This window comes from Gobio gobio, assembly GCF_949357685.1.
Source record: "Gobio gobio genome assembly, chromosome: 8".
NCBI lineage: Eukaryota > Metazoa > Chordata > Actinopteri > Cypriniformes > Gobionidae > Gobio > Gobio gobio.
Genome location: NC_137114.1, coordinates 43672285 through 43692222, shown reverse-complemented (window position 1 = coordinate 43692222; position 19938 = coordinate 43672285). Strand labels below are relative to the sequence as shown.

General features: G+C 40.3%; 2 protein-coding genes across 3 annotated transcripts in view; both read left to right on the top strand.

The window, feature by feature from the left end:
• The first annotated feature begins 3186 nt into the window (after positions 1–3186).
• LOC307130118 (uncharacterized protein) lies at positions 3187–5794 on the top strand. Its single transcript, XM_079823001.1, has 3 exons — positions 3187–3349; positions 4090–4206; positions 4569–5794. The coding sequence occupies exons 2-3, from the start codon at positions 4179–4181 to the stop codon at positions 5666–5668; spliced, it is 1128 nt and encodes a 375-aa protein (XP_079679127.1). The 5' UTR covers positions 3187–3349; positions 4090–4178; the 3' UTR covers positions 5669–5794.
• A 1581-nt stretch (positions 5795–7375) lies between these two features.
• The window catches only part of LOC307129865 (NACHT, LRR and PYD domains-containing protein 3-like), a 119674-nt gene continuing 107111 nt past the window's right edge, over positions 7376–19938 (top strand). For both annotated transcript variants that reach the window (XR_013816945.1, XM_079822655.1), the window contains exons 1-4: positions 7376–7576; positions 7777–7852; positions 8059–8172; positions 19505–19618. Coding sequence is in view for 1 of the 2 variants with exons in the window: in XM_079822655.1 (XP_079678781.1) it covers positions 7803–7852; positions 8059–8172; positions 19505–19618 (278 nt within the window). In the remaining variant the exon portion in view is untranslated. The remainder of the gene's footprint in view (positions 7577–7776; positions 7853–8058; positions 8173–19504; positions 19619–19938) is intronic.

Here is a 19938-nt window from a genome sequence, read left to right as displayed (position 1 = left end):
TCTAAAGTTTTTTATTTTGTATAATCTCACACACACAAATGATCATGTTTTGTGCTCTTTGACATTTTATATTTCAACAATGTCATTGTTCTCTACAGGTTGATGTGGTTATTATTAAGTTAAAAGTGAATCTAGTGTTATTATTGCTGTTGCCCGCCATGAACCACAGCAAACAGAACCGAACAGTGGCTCCAAATCCGTGACATGAACCGAACCATGGTATGGTGTGCAGTCACACCCCTAGTGAAGAGTGTGTTTTTGTTCTCTACAGGTTGAATGGTTGTGGTGTCACAGATGAAAGTTGTGCTGCTCTGACTTTAGCTCTGAGATCAAACCCCTCACACCTGAGAGAACTGAATCTGACTAGGAATGAAATAGGAAAATCAGTGAATCTGCTCTCTGCTGTACTGAAGGATCCTCACTGTAAACTGGAGATGCTGGGGTAAGATCATCTCTCTGACAGTCACGCATGTCTTTGTCCTCATTGAAATGTGTCCTTTAATGTCAATTCTAAAACTAAAATCAACTTGGAACATAAATGCTCAGTAAACACAATCTCAGCAAAAATGATGATTAATACTCTTTCGTCTGCTCTCTTTTAAGGGTTAATTTTCATCTTATTTTATTGTTGTTATGAAATCTTCTGAGCTCATTGTGTTCTCAAAAATGTGCTAAATAATGGCATGAATTTGAGTGTGTAACTGGGAAATCCAGTGTAGAGCTGTAAATTGGAGGGGTGATGATCCGGATGATCTCAATGCATGTGTAGGCTGTAGTTCTTACATGAAGACTTGAATATCTCTATTGAATTCATCACATTTCTATTTAATTTATAAGCTGCCAGATGAGACCAAACATGACACAATTCTGTGTTTGATCACAAGAGTTAATAAAGTATATGTAATTTGGAACATGTGGATCCTGTGAAGCAAATGTCCTCCTGTAAGTGTATTAGAGGAGCAAGAGACTGTTTCTCCAGTCAGATCCGTCCATATATCATTATGAAACAATATCTCACATTCATCTGTGTGTGTCTGTTCAGTCCTGAAGCACATGACCGTTTCAAACAGCTCCATTGAGCATAAACATGCATAAATCTCATTCTGTCAGCATCAGTGTGTGACAATGCATGTCAATAGGTTCACCCAAGAGGGGAACAACAAACTACAGACAATTCAAACTGTGTCATTGTTCTCTACAGGTTGAGTGAGTGTGGCGTCACAGATGAAAGTTGTGCTGCTCTGGCTTCAGCTCTGAGATCAAATGCTGAACACCTGAGATATCTGGATCTGTCTGGGAATAAACTACAAGAATCTGATGTAAAGTGTCTCTCTGATCTGAAGGATGATCCACATTATAAACTGGAGTACCTACATTTTGTCATTTTATTTTTATTTAAAATTTAGTAACAGACTTTACATGTAATCCGAGAATATAAGATAATAACTCCGCTCCACTTTAGTCTCCGTAAACTGTTTTTAATTCTGTGAGTGAAGTTTACTTGTTCCTTTTTTTAATGCCTCTTCTCATATTGAAATACACACACAGTTTATTCAAATGTTATACTCCCGTTTACCCCATAGTTAAACATTTAAAAAAATAACATCAAGGGATATAACACCCATGAAAATTAATTTGAATTGTTTTAAATGATCAAGATACTGATTACAATGTAGATGATGTAATACTCAATATACACTGCAAGCAAGTAATGCAAATTTCATTTTTCAATAAAAATGTGTAATAAATATATATATATATATATATATATATATATATATATATATATATATATATATATATATATATATATATATATATATATATATATATATATATATATATAATATAAACATAGGAAAATCTTGTTCAAGTTTTACTTTGAGAACCATATGTGTTGTCAATCAACAGCTATTCCACAAATATAATAAATATTTCCCTGAACATTTCTGTAATCTTTTTATTTAGCTATTTTTATATGATGATCTATTAAAGTTTCCACCTAAATCTTCACATTTTCTCAATTCTTGCTTTTTCTTTCTGCCTCTGAACACAGTAAATTAATGTTGAATCATATTCCTCTTGATGTGAAGCCATCAACAGAAAGCAGTGATGAGAGTCACAGTTAATATTAACCCTTATGTTCTGTTTGGAGAGAAAACCATGCATTATATTTTATCCTAATATTTCATGAATTTTCCAAATTACATAAATTGACTTAATGATAATTATGAATCTTTCTCACAGGCACTCTCACTCTCACTCTCTCTCACTCACTCACTCACTCACTCACTTCAATTTAAATTTAAAGTACTTTATTGGCATGATTGTTTACATTTTCAAATGGTCCAAATATGATTTTTTGCTTTCTTTTATGATTTGGTTTATTGTGATTTGGTTGTGTTTAGCGGTGCTGGTCTCAAACTTCAGCTCTGTCTCACCACATGTCATTGAGTAGAGGATTCTGTTCTTTTGATCCAACTTTACATCCACACCTGTTATGAGTGCATGGATTTAACTGTCAAACATTTTACATCTATGCCGTATTGTAGAATTTGATAACATAGCATATTGTGCCATATAGAATCAAATACATAGACGTGTTTGTCAAATGAAGTGCAAAGCCCCAATATATAGTTAAATATCAAAAATATTGTAACCATAGCCAACACAAATTTTGAAAATGGTGATTTTCGTTTTACTTAGTGATGGATCTTGAAAGGTTGAATTTTGTCTACACCTGGCGGACATTTTCATGAACTACAGTCTGGTATAGGGGAGGCCTATATTTTCTGGTATATATTGTATTGTGTCTTACTGGTTATAATACAGTTACAGTTAATGGTACAGTTACATAAGAACCAAAATACATCAATATGACGACGAAATGTACATTGTCATTTTCAGTGAGAATATTCCACATAATATCGACTTTTTTTTTTTTTTACATCACAACATTGCAGGATAAAAAAAATGTCGTTATTTTTAAGTGGTGATATGAGACCTCACAGACCCAATAGCAAAATCCGATTCGTGAACGAATTATATTTTTCCGTGCGTTACTAAAGGCTTTTTCAACGACATAAGAATTGCATTACTCATCATGCCATGTAATTTACACAAACTACGAGCACATTTGACTAAAAGATGACCGAGCCAGTGAGAGGAGTTGCGGGCGGGTTGATATGAGTAAGCCACGCCCCGAGTGCAGAGCTGAGATTTTTGGACGGTTCGAGCTGAAAATGGTCATTAATAGCGACGCGGACGAGGCTGTAAAGAGTTTGAATTGATGAGCGTCGTCGACGGATGGCGGATGCGGATACACACGTGGGAGAAACGCCAAATGCAGGTACATTTTCTGTTCGATTGGTGAATTTCACAGTTATCATGAGCCACTCTGTCCAAAGCTAGTCCCGTTATTACATGATGTTCTGATAGACGGATCATTCTAGCGTCTTATGCTTTGAGAGAGGCTTTCCCCAGTGCATAACTTAGCCTATATTTTACTCTATATTTTGTAAATATTATGAATGTAATGTCATGCTAATATTTCCATTTAGCAAAAGTTTATCATAACAGTAAGACTGAGTGCAATAACTTAGACTAAAATATGCATTTTAATAAAATATTCAACAACCAGATTTGCACAGTAAATTGTTTATATATATATATATATATATATATATATATATATATATATATATATATATATATATATATATATATATATATATATATATATATATATATATATGAAGAGATAACGGTTATGTGATTTTAAAGAGTCTCTAATATTTACAATAAAAAATAAATGACAGTAGGCTTTATATTTTCCTGCAGAACATTCTGACCTGTTTACACTTATTTTGTGCTTTTATTTTTCTTTACTATCTGTATTTATCTTTATTATCCAATGATTTTAAACTCTGCTTTACAACTGTGGACTAACTTAATGCAGTTTATATTGTATCATTTATACATTAAAACTTTTAAAATAATAATAATAATTATTAGCACATGCATTTATCCAAATGCTACTAATGTATAATATAATACTAATGTGTTTCTGACATATTTTGATTTTGCCAGATCTGGTGCTTTGAGCCACACATTATTTCACACCTGCAGTTACACCACAGACTCCAACATCAGTTTTTTTGGGAGCCCAAAATCCTCAGATGATGACCAGACTATCAAAAAAAAAAGGTAATTTTTGTTTCTATTTTTGACTGAACAAGTGCAAGGTGTGAGTTAAAAACAGACCAGTGAGGAAATGTTTAATTCAGAGCATATGATACAATAATACAGACAATGCATCTAAATGATGCACTAAAATGAAAAGTCTTTGCTGCAGTGGAAAAGTGTGCATTTTATGTTTACAGTGTTGATGTTATTGTCTTGTCTGTGGTTCTGGTTCACATGTTACCCGTTGAATCACAGATATCCAGATTTGATTGTATTAACAAGGCAATGGCAGACCTGATACTTGATGCTCACAAATACTTGACCTCTGTTTCTTTCTCTTGATCTTTTAAACTGAATCTAAATACTTAATGTGTTTATTTTAGACCAAATGGACGTCCAAGTGCAAAGTCAAGAGCTGAATGAAGAGAATGATAAATTCACAAAGAAGAATTTATCACAAAACAGAAGAACTACAAAGACCAACAAGTATTTCACTTGCCCTGAGTGTGGCAAGAGTTTCACACTAAAAGGAAGCTTTAAAAAGCACCAACTAATTCATACTGGCGAGAAGCTCCACACGTGTCCTCAGTGTGGAAAGAGTTTCATGCTAAAAAGCCACCTTAACAGACACACAAGAATACACACTGGAGAGAAACCTCACGCATGTCATCAGTGTGGAAAGAGCTTTTCACAAAAGATTCATCTCAGTCGTCATCAGCGCTGTCATGAAAATCCTTTCAGCTGCGATGAGTGTGGCAAGAAGTTCAGATCCTCTTCGTATCTCAACAAACACCTGACAGTTCACGCAGTTGAGAGGCCGTACTTGTGTCCAGTGTGTGGAAAGAGTTTTTCACGGCTGGCCAATTGCAGAAAGCACCAGAAGATCCATTCTTCTGTGAAAACTCATGCCTGTGTGGAGTGTGGCAAGACCTTCATCACACCTGAATATCTCAGAAAGCATCTGAAAAGCCACTCTGAAGAAAGACCGCTCACATGCGCTCAGTGTGGATATGGATTCAAAGAGAAAGGCCACCTGAACAAACACATGAGGATTCACACTGGAGAGAAGCCGCACACGTGCCGTCAGTGTGGGAAGAGCTTCATACAGCGGTCAGGTCTCCGTTATCATATGCAGCGTCACTCTGGAGAAAAACCGTATCATTGTGATCAGTGCGGTAAGAAATTCACATCGTCATCAATTCTAAAAAGCCACCTGATGGTGCATACGGATGACAGGCTCCACAAGTGTCCTTTGTGTGAGAAGAGTTTTTCACGACCGGACTATTTGAAACAGCACCAAAAACTACATAATGCTGTCCGGGATCACATGTGTTTCGAGTGTGGGAAGAGCTTTACAGCACTGAGTCATTTGACAAAACACCAAAGAATTCACACAACTGGAGAAAAACCGTTCAGCTGCTCGCAGTGTGGAAGGAGTTTCACACAGAAAAGCCACTTAAAAAAACACATGCATATTCATTGAAGTGAAAAGCAGCAAACATCAGGTCGCTATCTTTGCTCAAATAAATAATCGGACATTCTGAGAATACAAGTTATTGTTTGAAAAAGTTTTTACTTTATTGTTCAAATACAGTTGCTATGAGTTATCAAGATTTGTCGAGATGTTTTTCTTTCATTTTGGGGAGCAGCAGAAGTATTGCATTACTTTTTTTCATTTATGAATTTTTATTCTTGCATTATTCTATAACTTGAATTGAAAAGCCTCGATGTTAAACCTGCAGTCGTAACTTTTTTTTTTGGTTTAAAATAATCCAAAATCAATTTTTGAGCTAGTACATAACCAGCCAGTGTTCAAAACTATCTCCTTAGCTTTGCCCGATTCACAGCGGTAAGCTTGTAATAATGTTATAATTTGAGAGGAACTGGTGGATTTCCACAAGCATTTCGAGGATGGCGTTGTTTGTCTTTGCGGCAGTGCGTCACATCTGTACAAAGAAGGAGTCCGGCTAGTAGGCTATCGCATGTGAGGATGCTGCAGGTGGCGGATCATTTAAAGCCTTTTCTCACAGCAGCTGGAGTGATTCAATTTATCATTTTGATGATGGATTGTAATCCAGAAAGGCACAAATGACATCATCAGTGTGACTGACAAACTCCTCAAAACATTAGATTCATCCGCACTGAGGAGCTGTGCCAAAGCACAACCCGCATAAAGACGATAATTCCACAAATGACTGCTATTGCAGGTTTCAAACAGAGGCAAAACTTGCGGACTGCAGCTTTGAGATGTGAATGAAGAAATACAATAATAATCTGTGCACTGCCAATTTTAAAACTGTATTTTAGTCTGATAAATAATGACTGATGTGAAGATAAAATTAAGATACCAAATTAAAAACAAATGAAAGAACACAAAAAGGTGAGCTAAAAAAGACAAATCTTTCATCTGTTTTGAGGAGACAAAGTAATGGGGATTTAAAAACATGCATTTATCAAACTGGAGAAAGTGAGAAGATCTGTCTGGGATGAGTAAATCTTTTTGAAGTAATGTCAGTATTATGATTCATCAACGTTACAAAGGTGAGTCTTGAAAACTGCTGCAAAATGTACTTTATATACATGGACGTAAATTTATCTTTGATGTAGGCCTAAAATCAGGTGAATAAAAAAAATCCCTAACAAAAGAAAATTAATTTACAGAGCCTTATTCAAATTAAATATAAACAGGATAGTGCAAGAAGAAGAAAAAAAAACATGAAAATGTACACACTGAAATGCTGCATTAAGCCCCACAGCTCTCAAAACATTTTTTTATGTATTACAGAATGATTACAGTAAAAATCATATCCATGAATTATCTTTGCAGTGATTGTCATGAGTTGATTTTAAATGTGATTGTGCTTAGTTTGTTTGTAGGCTAGGCTATGCCTGATGAAGGTCATGGGACCGAAGCGTGAGGGACAGTCTGCTAACTCCACACACAGTGCAAAAACTATAGCGCTGTACAATCATTCATTCAATTGATTTGTACATTTTAACATAAAACAAAAGAAAGTCCCGCAATACTCGCAAAAGTATCAGAATAGCTTTATTCGCCGCACCATAAGCGAATATTAAGCGATCACCTGCTATACTCTATCCTTACAAAGTGCATGCCTGTAATCATTTTTTCAGGGAAAAGTGCACAAAACGTGCACGCGCTCATGAGTTTGAGCGCGTACCCATCATCGTCGCTCGCGTCTCAAATAAAAAGTGAAAGTAGATGTTCAGCTGATGTTTCGTCATTTAAACAACCAGCTCGATTCTATACGGAGTATCAAAAGTTAGTAGCTAGCATAAACTTTATAAAAGCTAAGCCACGAATGCACATGTAGCTAGAAAGAAAAGGAGGAGGAGTTTTTTAATCGGCATGTAATTAAATGTTGATCAGGTGAGTGTTCAGGTCACAAGACGCCACAGGTGACTTCCGCATTTATGTTCGCTTTCTTTTCTTGTTTTTCTGCATTTGTGTTAATATACGACCAACATTGTATTCGTGTATTTGAGTGATCTGTCCGGTTTCTCTGACTCCCAGGATCCATGAAGCTGAATTACTGTGTTTATGTTTTTGTGTCTGTCATTTCCGTCCAGAGTCAGTGTTGGAGTTCAGCTTCATCATGGATGACACACAAACACCCAGAGATGAAGAGTTTTCTCCAGGATGCAGGTATTTTAAATAAACGCTCTCTAAATCCCATTTAAGTGATAAGATGGAACTCTCTCTCTAGAATTTTTTTTTTTTTTTTAAATACAATAAAACCAAAACCAAAGGCTCCTCATAAAGGGCTTTTTAATGAAAAAAAAATTGGCGTTTTAAATATAAATTATGAATCTAGTAATTCAAAGGATTAATTTTAATTTGTTCTGTTATAGTTCAGTTCATCAGAGGCGATCAGATCCAGAGCCCAGTTGTGTGTCAATGAGGAGTGACAGGTCTATGAATCCACCTGTACATTTTAAGATTGGAGAAACACAGACTGATCTCAGGTATGACATTTCTATTAAAAAATATGATAATAGTATGTCATTTTATATTATCAGAATAGCATCAGTGGTATTTTCTTCAAGATTTCTTGTACTTTGATTTCTTGATCTTTTTGTACATTGTTTAAAGTTATTTTTAATGTGTAGATACTATTTTAATGTATGTAGTGTTACTCACACATGAGCGCAGTGTTGGGTAAGTTAGTCTAAAAACAAACTAATTACTAGTTACATCTTCATATTATATTAATGTACACATTTCCTGGACTTTCTCCATAAAGTATTTAATTACTAATTACTGATTACTTTCTAAATCCTATATCAACCTCAACAAGTTGAGTGATTCAAGGATAGACATGAAATGGCTCTTTTAATTAATTCTAATAAATAATATAAAACTACATAAATTATTCAGAAGTAACTGAAATTCAATTTCAGAAAAAAATAAGAGTAATTGTAATGGGGCTCTACTGGTTATGAAAATTAGTCACCAATATGGGGTGTCTAGTCAGGACACGGAAGGCAGGGATATTCATTGAAGGGTTTAATATATATAATTTAAAATACAGATGCACAGGCACTATTCTCTTTGGTGCTTTACAGTGTAAGTATGGTTCTAAAGGAAAGGAATAAACATAGATATTAACTATCATAAGCACAATTGAGGCTAATAACTCTCCCATGCTACTTAAATAAACAGTGCTAAACATGTCCTGAAATGTAAACTACAATAAGAATAGCATACAAGCTACACATACAGTACAACAGAGATAAAGGCTGTCACTGACTGTAAAACTCAACCATAAATTACCTATATTAACTTATGTATATATGTGATATAATTATAACTTACTTGTGGTCACTGACGCACACGAACACAACCTGAAGCTTAACTTATAAAGTGAAACTAAACTGACGGCCGTTCTCTGCAAGCCAGGACATGTTGCAACATGTCTGAAAGGGGGCGTGGTCTGAGCGAACACTCGCTGTACATGCTCCGTACCGATTCACATCACTTGAGCCTTTTGCACAGCCGCCCCATAATTCACGATGTGAATTATCTTCTAGAAAGGCTCAACTATCCACAGGAACTGTTGTCGAGGCATTATCCGGGATGGCCGGCAGCTCAATGAGCTTGGCCACTGGTCTGGTGGAGGTCCTCTTGTCCACCTGCACCTCAGCAGTCCTAACTTTACCATCAACACTCCTAATGGTCTTTGTGACCCGTCCCACGGGCCACTACGCACGAGGTAACCTTTGGTCAATTACCATCACCACTGTACCAACAGTGAGGTTCTCTGTATCCTTTACCCATTTCTGCCTTGACTGCAAGAAAGGTAAGTAGTTCCGTATGAAATGGGTCCAAAACTGGTCAGCTAACACCTGACTGTGCCGCCATCTTCTCCGACTGAGAATCTCAGACTCAGGGTACACCACTTGAGGAAGTGAAGAGTCGGGCCACCCCATGAGGAGGTAGTTAGGGGTTACGGGATCCACATCGGCTACATCTGTTGACACATAGCCCAGTGGCTTGGAGTTGAGGATTCCCTCTACCTCAATCAGAACCGTCTGCAAGACTTCTTCGGTCACTGTCTGTGCTCCAAGAGTAATGTAGAGTGCAGCCTTAAAGAGCACCTATCATGGAATTTTGAAATTTACCTTTCATGTAGTGTGTAACAGATCTAAGTGAACAAAAACATCCTGCAAAGTTTTGAAATATGACAGTACACCGTATATATAGTTATTTTCTTTCAAAAGTAAGAGTCGACTCTGAGTCATTTTTAAGAATCGTTAGAAGACAGAAGCTTTTTCTCTGACTAGATGACGTCAAGTTATTTGAATACGATATGCCCACTTATTGCGCTCCAAGACGCCAGTGAAAACTAGAAAACATCATGGCGACGAGACGCTGTGTTCTGAAGTGTGACTCAAAAGCAAACTTTTTTCATCTGCCCAAGGATGAGCATTTGAAGACTAAGTGGCTTGAAGACAATTGATTGTGTGTTTATTTAATCGTCAAATGTCTCTATTTGCATGTTTCGCGATCTCAGGAAGCTTTTATTATGGACTTCTATTATGGCACATGGTTCTTCTTCGTCTGTCTGTACCATATGGACTACATGTGCACAGAGCGCCCTCCGGCTGCCAGGATGAATTGAAAACAACATATAAGAGACTCAATCGCTCATGATTAGGCTATATCTGCGCATTTTGAGGAAGTATTGAATAAAAAATACTCCTCTGTTTAGAAATTTGACACAGACATATGAAAATCTATCAATATGTCTCCTCATCTGCACACTTTTGAACTAAAAGCCCTGAGGGATGTTGATTTGTCGCGAGTCTTCATGAGGAGAATAGAGGAGTTTTTTTATGAATGAGATCAGCTGAGGCTTCATATTACAATCAAACGGTTCCGACGCGGTTTTCATATTCATAACTCCTGACACATATTAACAAATTACTGTCACTATAAGACTTTGATGGGCGTTCCGTTTCCGGAACTATACCAATCACAACTGACTGGGTCATCGGACCAATCACCGCAGATTAGCGTCACGTAAAGGCGGGGTTTTGAAAAGTGAATCACTAAAGGAATCATTTGAGAATCGCTGTCAAAACAGGTAAAAATAAATGCATATTATAAGAAAACTAAAGTCTTTTTTGTCATTGCATGCATGCAAAACTGTTGTTGGGGACTTCTAAAACAATATTTGGAACATTTTAAATGCCAAGATAGGTGCTCTTTAATGGATCTTACTTCCCGCTCCCAGGCTCCACCAAAGTGAGGTGCATTTGGTGGATTGAACTGGAAACGGATCTGGTGCTTAGACAACTTGGTCTGCAGCTCTTTGCACATGACCTCAAAACTTGCTTTGAGCTCACACTCCCCTCCACGGAAGTTGGTCCCACAGTCAGAGAGAAGCTCGAAGGGAGTTCCCCGTCTAGCCATGAACCTTCTGAGTGACATAAGGAACGAGTCGGTATCCATGTTGGGCAGCACATCCAAGTGAATGCACCTGGTGGTCATACACTTAAAAACTATTCCCCATCTCTTTTCGGTACTCCGACCTCGCTTGACCTGGAACGGGCCAAAGCAATCTACTCCTGTTGAATAAAATGGAGGCTTCAGGAGGCGGAGACGACAAGGGGGCAGATCTGCCATCTTGGGAATAACAGGCTTTGCTCTCCATTTCTGGCACTCTGGGCAGGATCTCTGATGACGACGCACAGCTTCGCGGCCTTGGAGGATCCAAAACTTGCGTCGGAGCTCTGCAAAGACCCTCTCAGATCCAGAATGGAGTAACTTGTTGTCAAACTGTCGTATGATAAGTTTGGTAATATGGTGCTTAGGCTCTAGCACAATTGGGTGTACAACATCTTCTTCCAGACTGGTAGAACGGCACAACCTACCACCTACTCGTATAAGGCCCCTAGAGACGTCGTACAAGTGACAAGAGCCGACTGCTGGATGGAAGTGCTTTCCCTGTTTTTAAGCACTTGATTTCGTCTGGAAAGCTATCATACTGTGCTCTCTGAAGGATTTGGAGTTCTGCTTCTGCATAGTCATCTGCACTGCGGGCGCTTGACTGGGAGGCCACCCCATGCAGTGACCTACTCGTTGCCTCAAGGAGATCTTCAAAGGTAGAGTGGTCTTCAGCGGCTGGGATCTCTGAAGCCGTAATGACTGACATAATGCCACAGAACGCAGACCTCTTCATTTCTGTCTCATCTTGGACCTCCACGAAAGAAGTTGTGGCTGGCCAACTCTCACGTGGTAGCCAAAGGAAGGCAGGACCTTGGCTGAATTGGATTGGCTTGGCTAGGTTGGAGAGTGTCATCCCTCTGGTTATAGCGTCGGCAGGGTTATTCTGTGTGTCCACATACCTCCTTGACCGGTGATCCATCAGCTCCTGAATCTCAGATACACGAGTCCCTACAAACACCTTGTATCTGCAGGACTCTGACTGTATCCAGGTAAGTACTGTGGTGGAGTCAGACCACAACACTGTGTCTCTCAACTGAAGGGTGAGCTCTCTCTGGATCATCTGGGGCCCGTTTCAGAAAGGAGGTTAAGTGAAAACTCTGAGTATGTTAACCCTGAAATAAGGGAAACTCTGGGTTTTCTGTTTCAGAATGGGAGGTATGTCAAACCCGAGAAAGCAGGGTAAGCCAAGCCCGTTTCTGAAAGAGAGGTAACTTGTACTCAGAGTCAGTTACCAGGGTAACTTACTCTGTGAACCTAACCTGGTCAGGAGCAGGTTTTCTTTGGTAAACCCAGAGTTTCTTTCGTTCTCCTCCCCCTTTTTAAAGCACCAGCAGTGTTTAAATACTTTATTCATTCATTCAAACGCCACAAATGCTTTTCTTACTGAGTAGTTTGGTCGTATTTCAAGTATAAATATAAAAAAATTATAAATTTAATCTAAATCTAAAGTAAGCCAAGCTTACTTAAAACAAATTAAATTTTCTGCCACTTGACAAAAATGCAAAGTAAGAAAAGCATTCTTTGCAGGAACATTCATTGCTCATATTTCCATCATGAGGACACTGTCAAAGTGACAAAACTGGCATGTCCTTTTAAACAGGATCCTGACGTTCACTTGATAATCCTCTAGAAGTAACCTAATAATTCGAATTTCCTTTAGGATTTCCAGTGGTTGGACGCATTTATGACACTCCTATACCCATCATCACACTTTCTGAAAACGGATTATTGAATGGAATGGAAGGATGCTGCCAGATGGTAGTCCGAGATATATGCTATAACCACCACCACAGCTGTTAAATACATTTATTTACATTTTTTATAGTCATCTTTATTTCCTTCAAATACTTTATTCTTTTTCCTGTTGGATGTTAATATTCTTCCTCCATCTCCTCTTCATCTGTCAGTGGTGCTGGTGTTTGGCTGGCCTGAGTAGAAGTCAAATGTTAATGTCATTCCCATGATTAATAAATGTAACAGGTGGGATTAGAGAAGATTTCGTTATGTGAAAAGAGCATAGACCCTTTTCACATTTCTGGGTTTCCGAAGCTGAAGTCGTCATAGGGTTAACTCTTATAGCGGTGAATGAGAGAATACATTAAATATATATTTTTGTGTCTCCATTTGCTCAAATAGCAAAAGAAAAACTCCACAATAGTGATTTCACAACTTTCAAAAAGATGGAAAAATTAAAGTGAGATTGATAACTGCAGTGAAAAGAGAGAAAGATGTTAATTTTAACTATCACTCCCATAGACGCTTTATTAGAAACACTCTCACAGCAGCGGTAGCTTGATTTTTGTAATTTGATGCACAAGTAATATAATACAAAGTATTAGTGTTATAAATGTACATACATAAAAAAATAAATAAAAAAAAAACACGTTGCAGGATTTACGATATTGATGACCATTAAAACGCATCATCACAGTCTGTGAAAAGGGTCTATGTGGGAAAAGCTGCTGCACATTGGACACTGAATGATATTTATTTAATATGTCAAATGTTTGTAAAATCATTAAACCTACACCCATGAACATTTTATGCTTAAAGCTTTTCCTGATTGAATTGTTTTTTTTATTTTTATTTTTAGCTGCTGCCACATTCTTTGTTTGCCTTTTGGATACCATGAAAATTATACTTAATTAAAATAATTAAGAATTAAACTTGTGTATTGACCCGGAAGTATGCAAACGTCTATTTGTTGGGTGCTTTTGCCATGGTGAATCGTAATTTCGGAGCTCCATTGATCGTGGCTTTTCATAGTTGGAATGCATGAGCTTAACTTAGAGTCAGTCTACTCAGAGTTGATTGAACTACCTCAATTCAGCTATTCTGAAACCCAAAACTCAGAGTTTCCCATCTCAGAGTAAGTCAACTCAGAGTTCAGGTTTAAACTCAGAGTTGGTTGAACCTCCTTTCTGAAACAGGCCCCTGGGCAAGCTGAGTTCCGGTAAGGGCAGCACAGAGCTCAAGGCGTAGTATTGACTGTTGTTTCTTCGGTGCCACTCTTGAGCGTACCAGCACAAAGGCTACTTGGACTTGGCCATGAGGATCCTCACCTCGTAGGTAAGCAACTGACCCATAAGCAGACTCCGATGCATCACAAAAGACGTGAAGCTTGAGGGTGATGGCACTTACATCCACGGCCAGTGGGAAGTAACGCCGGGAGAGACTGACCATCGGGAGCTGAGGGAGCTCTTCTTCCCATGTAGTCCAAGCTTGCAGGAGATCGACCGGTAAGTTTGGGTCATCCCAGTCGCGGTCTTTGGTCCACAGTCTCTGGACCAAAACTTTGGCCCTTGTGGTGAAGGGCAGGATATGACCTAGGGGATCATACTGGCTCGCTAATATCTTATAGATATTTCGCATGGTCGTCTTGCTTGGGCCAACCAGGTGATGCCTGTAATGGAGTGTGTCCTGCATGAAGTGCCAACTGAGTCCTAGAGTCATCTCTTGAGCTTCACCATGCGTCTGAGAAACCCATCTTTCACTGCTGTCAGACTTGGCCTCCTTAGGAAGGTTGCGAATCACCTCTGGCTGGTTACTGGCCCACTGATGAATATCGAAGCCACCTGCAGCTAGAAGGGTTCTAATTCTCGTCACAAGGTTCCTGGCTTCTACTACGGTGGGTAGACTCTGCAGGCAATTATCGACATAGAAACACTGTTCTACACTGTGGTGGACATTTTCCCCTGGTTGACTCGTCTCATTGACGTGTTTCTGAAGAGCAAAGATTGCGCAGCAGGGACTGCACGTTGTCCCGAATGGCAGGACCTCCCACTGGTAAACTGATGGTTGTTCGTCCGTCTTTTAGATCTCTCCAAAGGAACCTAAACAAGGGCTTGTCTCTATCCAGCAGGCGGACCTGGTGAAACATCCCTTTAATGTCTCCACTTACTGCGACTCGATGCTCTCTGAAGCGCAGGAGGACTCCAAGGAGTGAGGGACCTAAGGCTGGACCAGGAAGTAGGTAATCATTCAGACTTTGTCTGCCAAGCTGGAAGCTGCAGTTGAAAACAATCCGTTCCTTCCCATTGTGTCTGACCATGTGGTGGGGCAGAAACCACGACTCCTCTGATGAGTCCGCCTCGCAGGAGTCAATCTTGGTGGCATACCCAGCAATCTCCAGTTTCTTGATCTCCTCTTGGTAGGTAGATGCACGCAGTGGGTCTTGTACTAACCTCTTCTCTGTGTTTCACAGGTTCTTCATCACAACTTCCTTTGAAACTTGCAGCTTGGGCATGTTTGGGACTCGTAGAAGGATTGTAGCGTACCGATGCACTCCATTTACCTCTACACGGATGGTCTCAGACTCTAAAAGGTCCACTGAGTACTTGTCCTGTCTGGATCTAGTCACCAATCTCTCACTTTTGAAAGGCAGTGTATCTAACTGCCACAACCGTTCAACTTGACTGAACAGCTCAACAGAAGGGGAGGAAACTGTGGTGAACAAGCACCGTGTGGAGGGAAGCTGTTGCTGTAGGTATTTTGCTGGACCCTGAAGTGTCCATCCGAGCTTAGTCTTGACTGCTGCAGGACCACCAGGGGGACCGAGATGCACTGGCTCAGTCGGAACGATCAGATCAGCATTATCCGATCCAATCAGGAGGGTTGGTTGAGCTCCATCGATAGCTGGGATTGCCAGACCTCGAGATGTCGATATCTTCTCTGGAGCTGGGTAGCTGTACTGTGAAAGGCCTAGGTGTTCACCTGTGAATGCGCCTTGAATGGAGAACCTCTTTGTTGGTTGGGAAGCTGGAGTGATCGTAAAGGACACACGTGAGCCTGACAGTATCTTGATGTCTTGTCGGATAGTACGGAGTGTGAGGTCTTCTGCTTGACCCTGTACTCCCAGGCGGCGTGCTGCAGACGAAAGCAGGTTGGTTCTCTCAGAGCCATTGTCCAGCACTGCATACGTGTCGAGCACTTTATCGTGGTATTGCAAATTGACTCTTACAATCTTTAACATCACATGGCTATCTCTATTTGGCTGATCCAGGTAGTGAGTCTCTGCTGTCGATGTGATGGTGGGCTCGTTCTCACTCCTCTGGTTGACATTGTGAAGAATGGAAAGGTGTTTCGACTTACAAAGGCGACACGGCTTCTTGAGGTCACAGGCAGAGGCTAGGTGAGATCGTCCGCATCTCCAGCACCTTCTCTTGACTTTAATCCAGTCCACCATCTCTGCTTTAGTAAGCTTAGTGAAACTCTCACATTGGCTGAGGTAGTGTTCTGCCTCGCAGTAAGGGCAGTATATCTTACCCTTCCCTTGGATTCGGTTAGAATGAGCTGCTTGGGAGGGTGTGTCGAATGGATGGTTACTGGAACTACCTGTCCCATGAATAACAGTAGTAATCTTAACCTTGGATTTCTGCTGCTTGAATTCTCTCTTATCCTTCTCACTGTGAGCTTGAAGTGAAGGCTCAATGTCCAGGCATCTGACCTCTGAAAAGTCAGTGAGCGTTAGCTTCAGTTTATCCAGGTCCTTCCTATACTGTTGATGACGAAATCTGTCTTGCTGGTGTTTGGGGAGCCTGCTTAGAAGGCGCTTCACGTTGGATCCGCAGTGGAGTTCCTCATGGCCTTTGCCTCCGAGAGCTTTCAGCATTCCAACAAGCGACTGCACTCTGATGGAGAACTCATCAAGAGCTCTATCATCACGGATGGGGGGGTAGGCGTTCCATGTCCTCTATTTCCTTCAGCATAAACTGATATGGTTGTCCATAGCGTTCATCCAGTGATTTCAGAGCTTCAGAGTAGGGCATATTAGATTCTGCATGAGCGAGCACAAGGCGATGTGCAGGTGGCACCTTGACATGCTTCAGCAAGATGGCATACTTGTAATGCTTGGACTGAGAAGGATGAAGGAGTGTGCTAAGGGAAAGGCGTAGCTCCACATATTGAGCTCTATCCTCCTTGTTGAAGTCAGGAAATGTTGGGCCTTCTATATTCGGGGGGGGGGGGGGGTGCATGCTGATACCCGTAGGAGGGATAATAGGCCAACATGGCTGGGTTCCCTTGGTAAAAGGATTGGGGTACATAAGAAGGCTGATGTATTGACTGGTGCACAGGTGAAGGTATAATCTGATCGAGAGCTGGATTTACATGTAGCGATCTGGGAGGGGCAACATGTGGAAGATAGATTTGAGGCTCAGGTGGCACCAGATGTGTATTTCCCAACTGAGATTCCCTAACTTTCTCTTGTTGGCTGCCGAGTGTGGCTGTGTTGGGTTTACAATTACCTGATTATGGGGTAGGATGAGAGTGAGCCATATTATGAGGCACCTGCTGACTGCTGTAGGCCTTGGGATGGCCCTTTGGGTGGTTCATGTTCAGTATCTTGCTTGATGGCTTGAACATCATAGCGTGGATCGAGTGTGTGCGGAGGGGGTTGAATGACTCGGCTGAGAGGTGGAGGAAGTGTCATTTGTTCTAGCTGGTGGGTTAACTCTGCAGCTACACTTGGGTGATCCTCAGTTCTGTGGTGGTGAGGAGGAGTAAGGACTGGGAAAGGCTGTGGTTCACCTCCTCTGTCTGTATGGAGTTGGCGTGCAGGGGTCTGATGCCGTGATGACCTCCTTGACCACTGAGCTGAGGTCTGAGGGGAATGGTGCTGCAGGAAAAGCTCCAGAAGCTCTGTTTGTTTCTTAGCCGTTTCACTCTGTTGCCGCGCTGTCTCCAAAGCCTGATGAACAATGGCTTCATTTGCATTCTGCATTGGTGGCATTGAGGATATGCTTTTAGCAGGACTGAGTAGCTCCCTCTCCTCTTCGTGCCCGTGCATCTGCGCTAAGCTATTCTGATCTGTATATTCAAATAAAAAATCATCCAGATATCTTGGGCGTTGCACTGAGCGTTTGGGGCGCACAGGTGAAACAGGTAGGCTGATTCCTTCCTTTCTGGTTGCCATATCATTGACTCTATCCGGCTTGAAGGACCATAAATTGTAATGGGGCTCTACTGGTTATGAAAATTAGTCACCAATATGGGGTGTCTAGTCAGGACACGGAAGGCAGGGATATTCATTGAAGGGTTTAATATATATAATTTAAAATACAGATGCACAGGCACTATTCTCTTTGGTGCTTTACAGTGTAAGTATGGTTCTAAAGGAAAGGAATAAACATAGATATTAACTATCACAAGCACAATTGAGGCTAATAACTCTCCCATGCTACTTAAATAAACAGTGCTAAACATGTCCTGAAATGTAAACTACAATAAGAATAGCATACAAGCTACACATACAGTACAACAGAGATAAAGGCTGTCACTGACTGTAAAACTCAACCATAAATTACTTATATTAACTTATGTATATATGTGATATAATTATAACTTACTTGTGGTCACTGACGCACACGAACACAACCTGAAGCTTAACTTATAAAGTGAATCTAAACTGACGGCCGTTCTCTGCAAGCCAGGACATGTCGCAACATGTCTGAAAGGGGGCGTGGTCTGAGCGAACACTCGCTGTACATGCTCCGTACCGATCCACATCACTTGAGCCTTTTGCACAGTAATGCCTTACTTTACTTTTTCAAGGAAAAGTAATTAAATTACAGTAACTAATTACTTAGTAACTAGTTATACCCAACACTGCATGAGAGACATATATGAGAGCATGTAGTTGATTTTTTGCCAGCAGCCATATCACCCTGTAACCCAAGACTGGTTTCCCACTGAAGCTAAGCAGGGGTGAGCCTGGTCAGTACCCGGATGGAAGACCTCCTGGGAAAACCAGGTTGCTGCTGGTAGAGGTGTTAGTGAGGCCAGCAGGGGGTGCTTACCCTGTGGTCTGTGTGGGTCCTAATGCCCCAGGATATTGAGGGCGACACTATACTGTCAAAGAGCACCGTCCTTCGGATGAGACATTAAACCGAGGTCCTGACTCACTGTGGTTATTAAAAATCCCAGGATGTCCTTCGGAAAAAGAGTAGGGGTGTAACCCCGGCATCCTGGCCAAATTTGCCTATTGGCCTCTGTCCATCATGGCCTCCTAATCATCCACATATACTGATTGGCTTCATCACTCTGTCTCCTCTCCACCATAAGCTGGTGTGTGGTGGGAGTTCTGGCACAATATGGCTGCCGTCGCTTCATCCAGGTGGATGCTGCACATAGATGGTGGTTGAGGAGATTCCCCCCTTCTATATGTAAAGAGCTTTGAGTACCCAGAAAAGTGCTATATAAATGTAACATTATTATTATTATTACTATTATTAAAGTTTTTGAAAATGAAAACTTGAAAATAAATTCTTTAAGGATTAATGAATGTGTTTTTTTTTAAATGGAGTAGTTCAATGCATTAACTTACAAGAAAATCTTTCTCTGTTATAGTTCATTTCATCAGAAGAGCTCAGAAGCAGAGCCGAGCTGTGTGTCAATGAGGAGTGACAGGTCTATGAATCCGCCTGTACATTTTCAGAGTGGAGAAATACAGACTGATCTCAGGTATGACATTTATATAAATAAATTGATTCCATAACACACACAGTTTCTGCTAGTCTCATGTTGATCTTGAGTACCTATAGAGTAGTATTGCATCCTTCATACCTTGGAAGAGTCTTTAGTTTCATCATATTTATAAAAGACAGATATTTTCTTTCCGAAAACAGCCAAACTCGTGGGGGCATGCAGTGGGCGGAGCTAAAGAGTCACAAGCGCGCACGCACACACTTTCGATTAACCGTACATTTATGTTGTTGACATTATATGCACTTATGCGCCGACTGCCAACAAAACAGACATTTGATGCAGTTTCACTGTGTTGT

What these genes read in the sequence shown, in the direction of transcription:
- LOC307130118 (XM_079823001.1), top strand. Translation starts at nt 4,179, where the DNA reads ATGATGACCAGACTATCAAAAAAAAAAG. An exon ending in CAGACTATCAAAAAAAAAAG is followed by an intron (nt 4,207 to 4,568) that starts GTAATTTTTGTT and finishes TGTTTATTTTAG; the next exon opens with ACCAAATGGACGTCCAAGTG.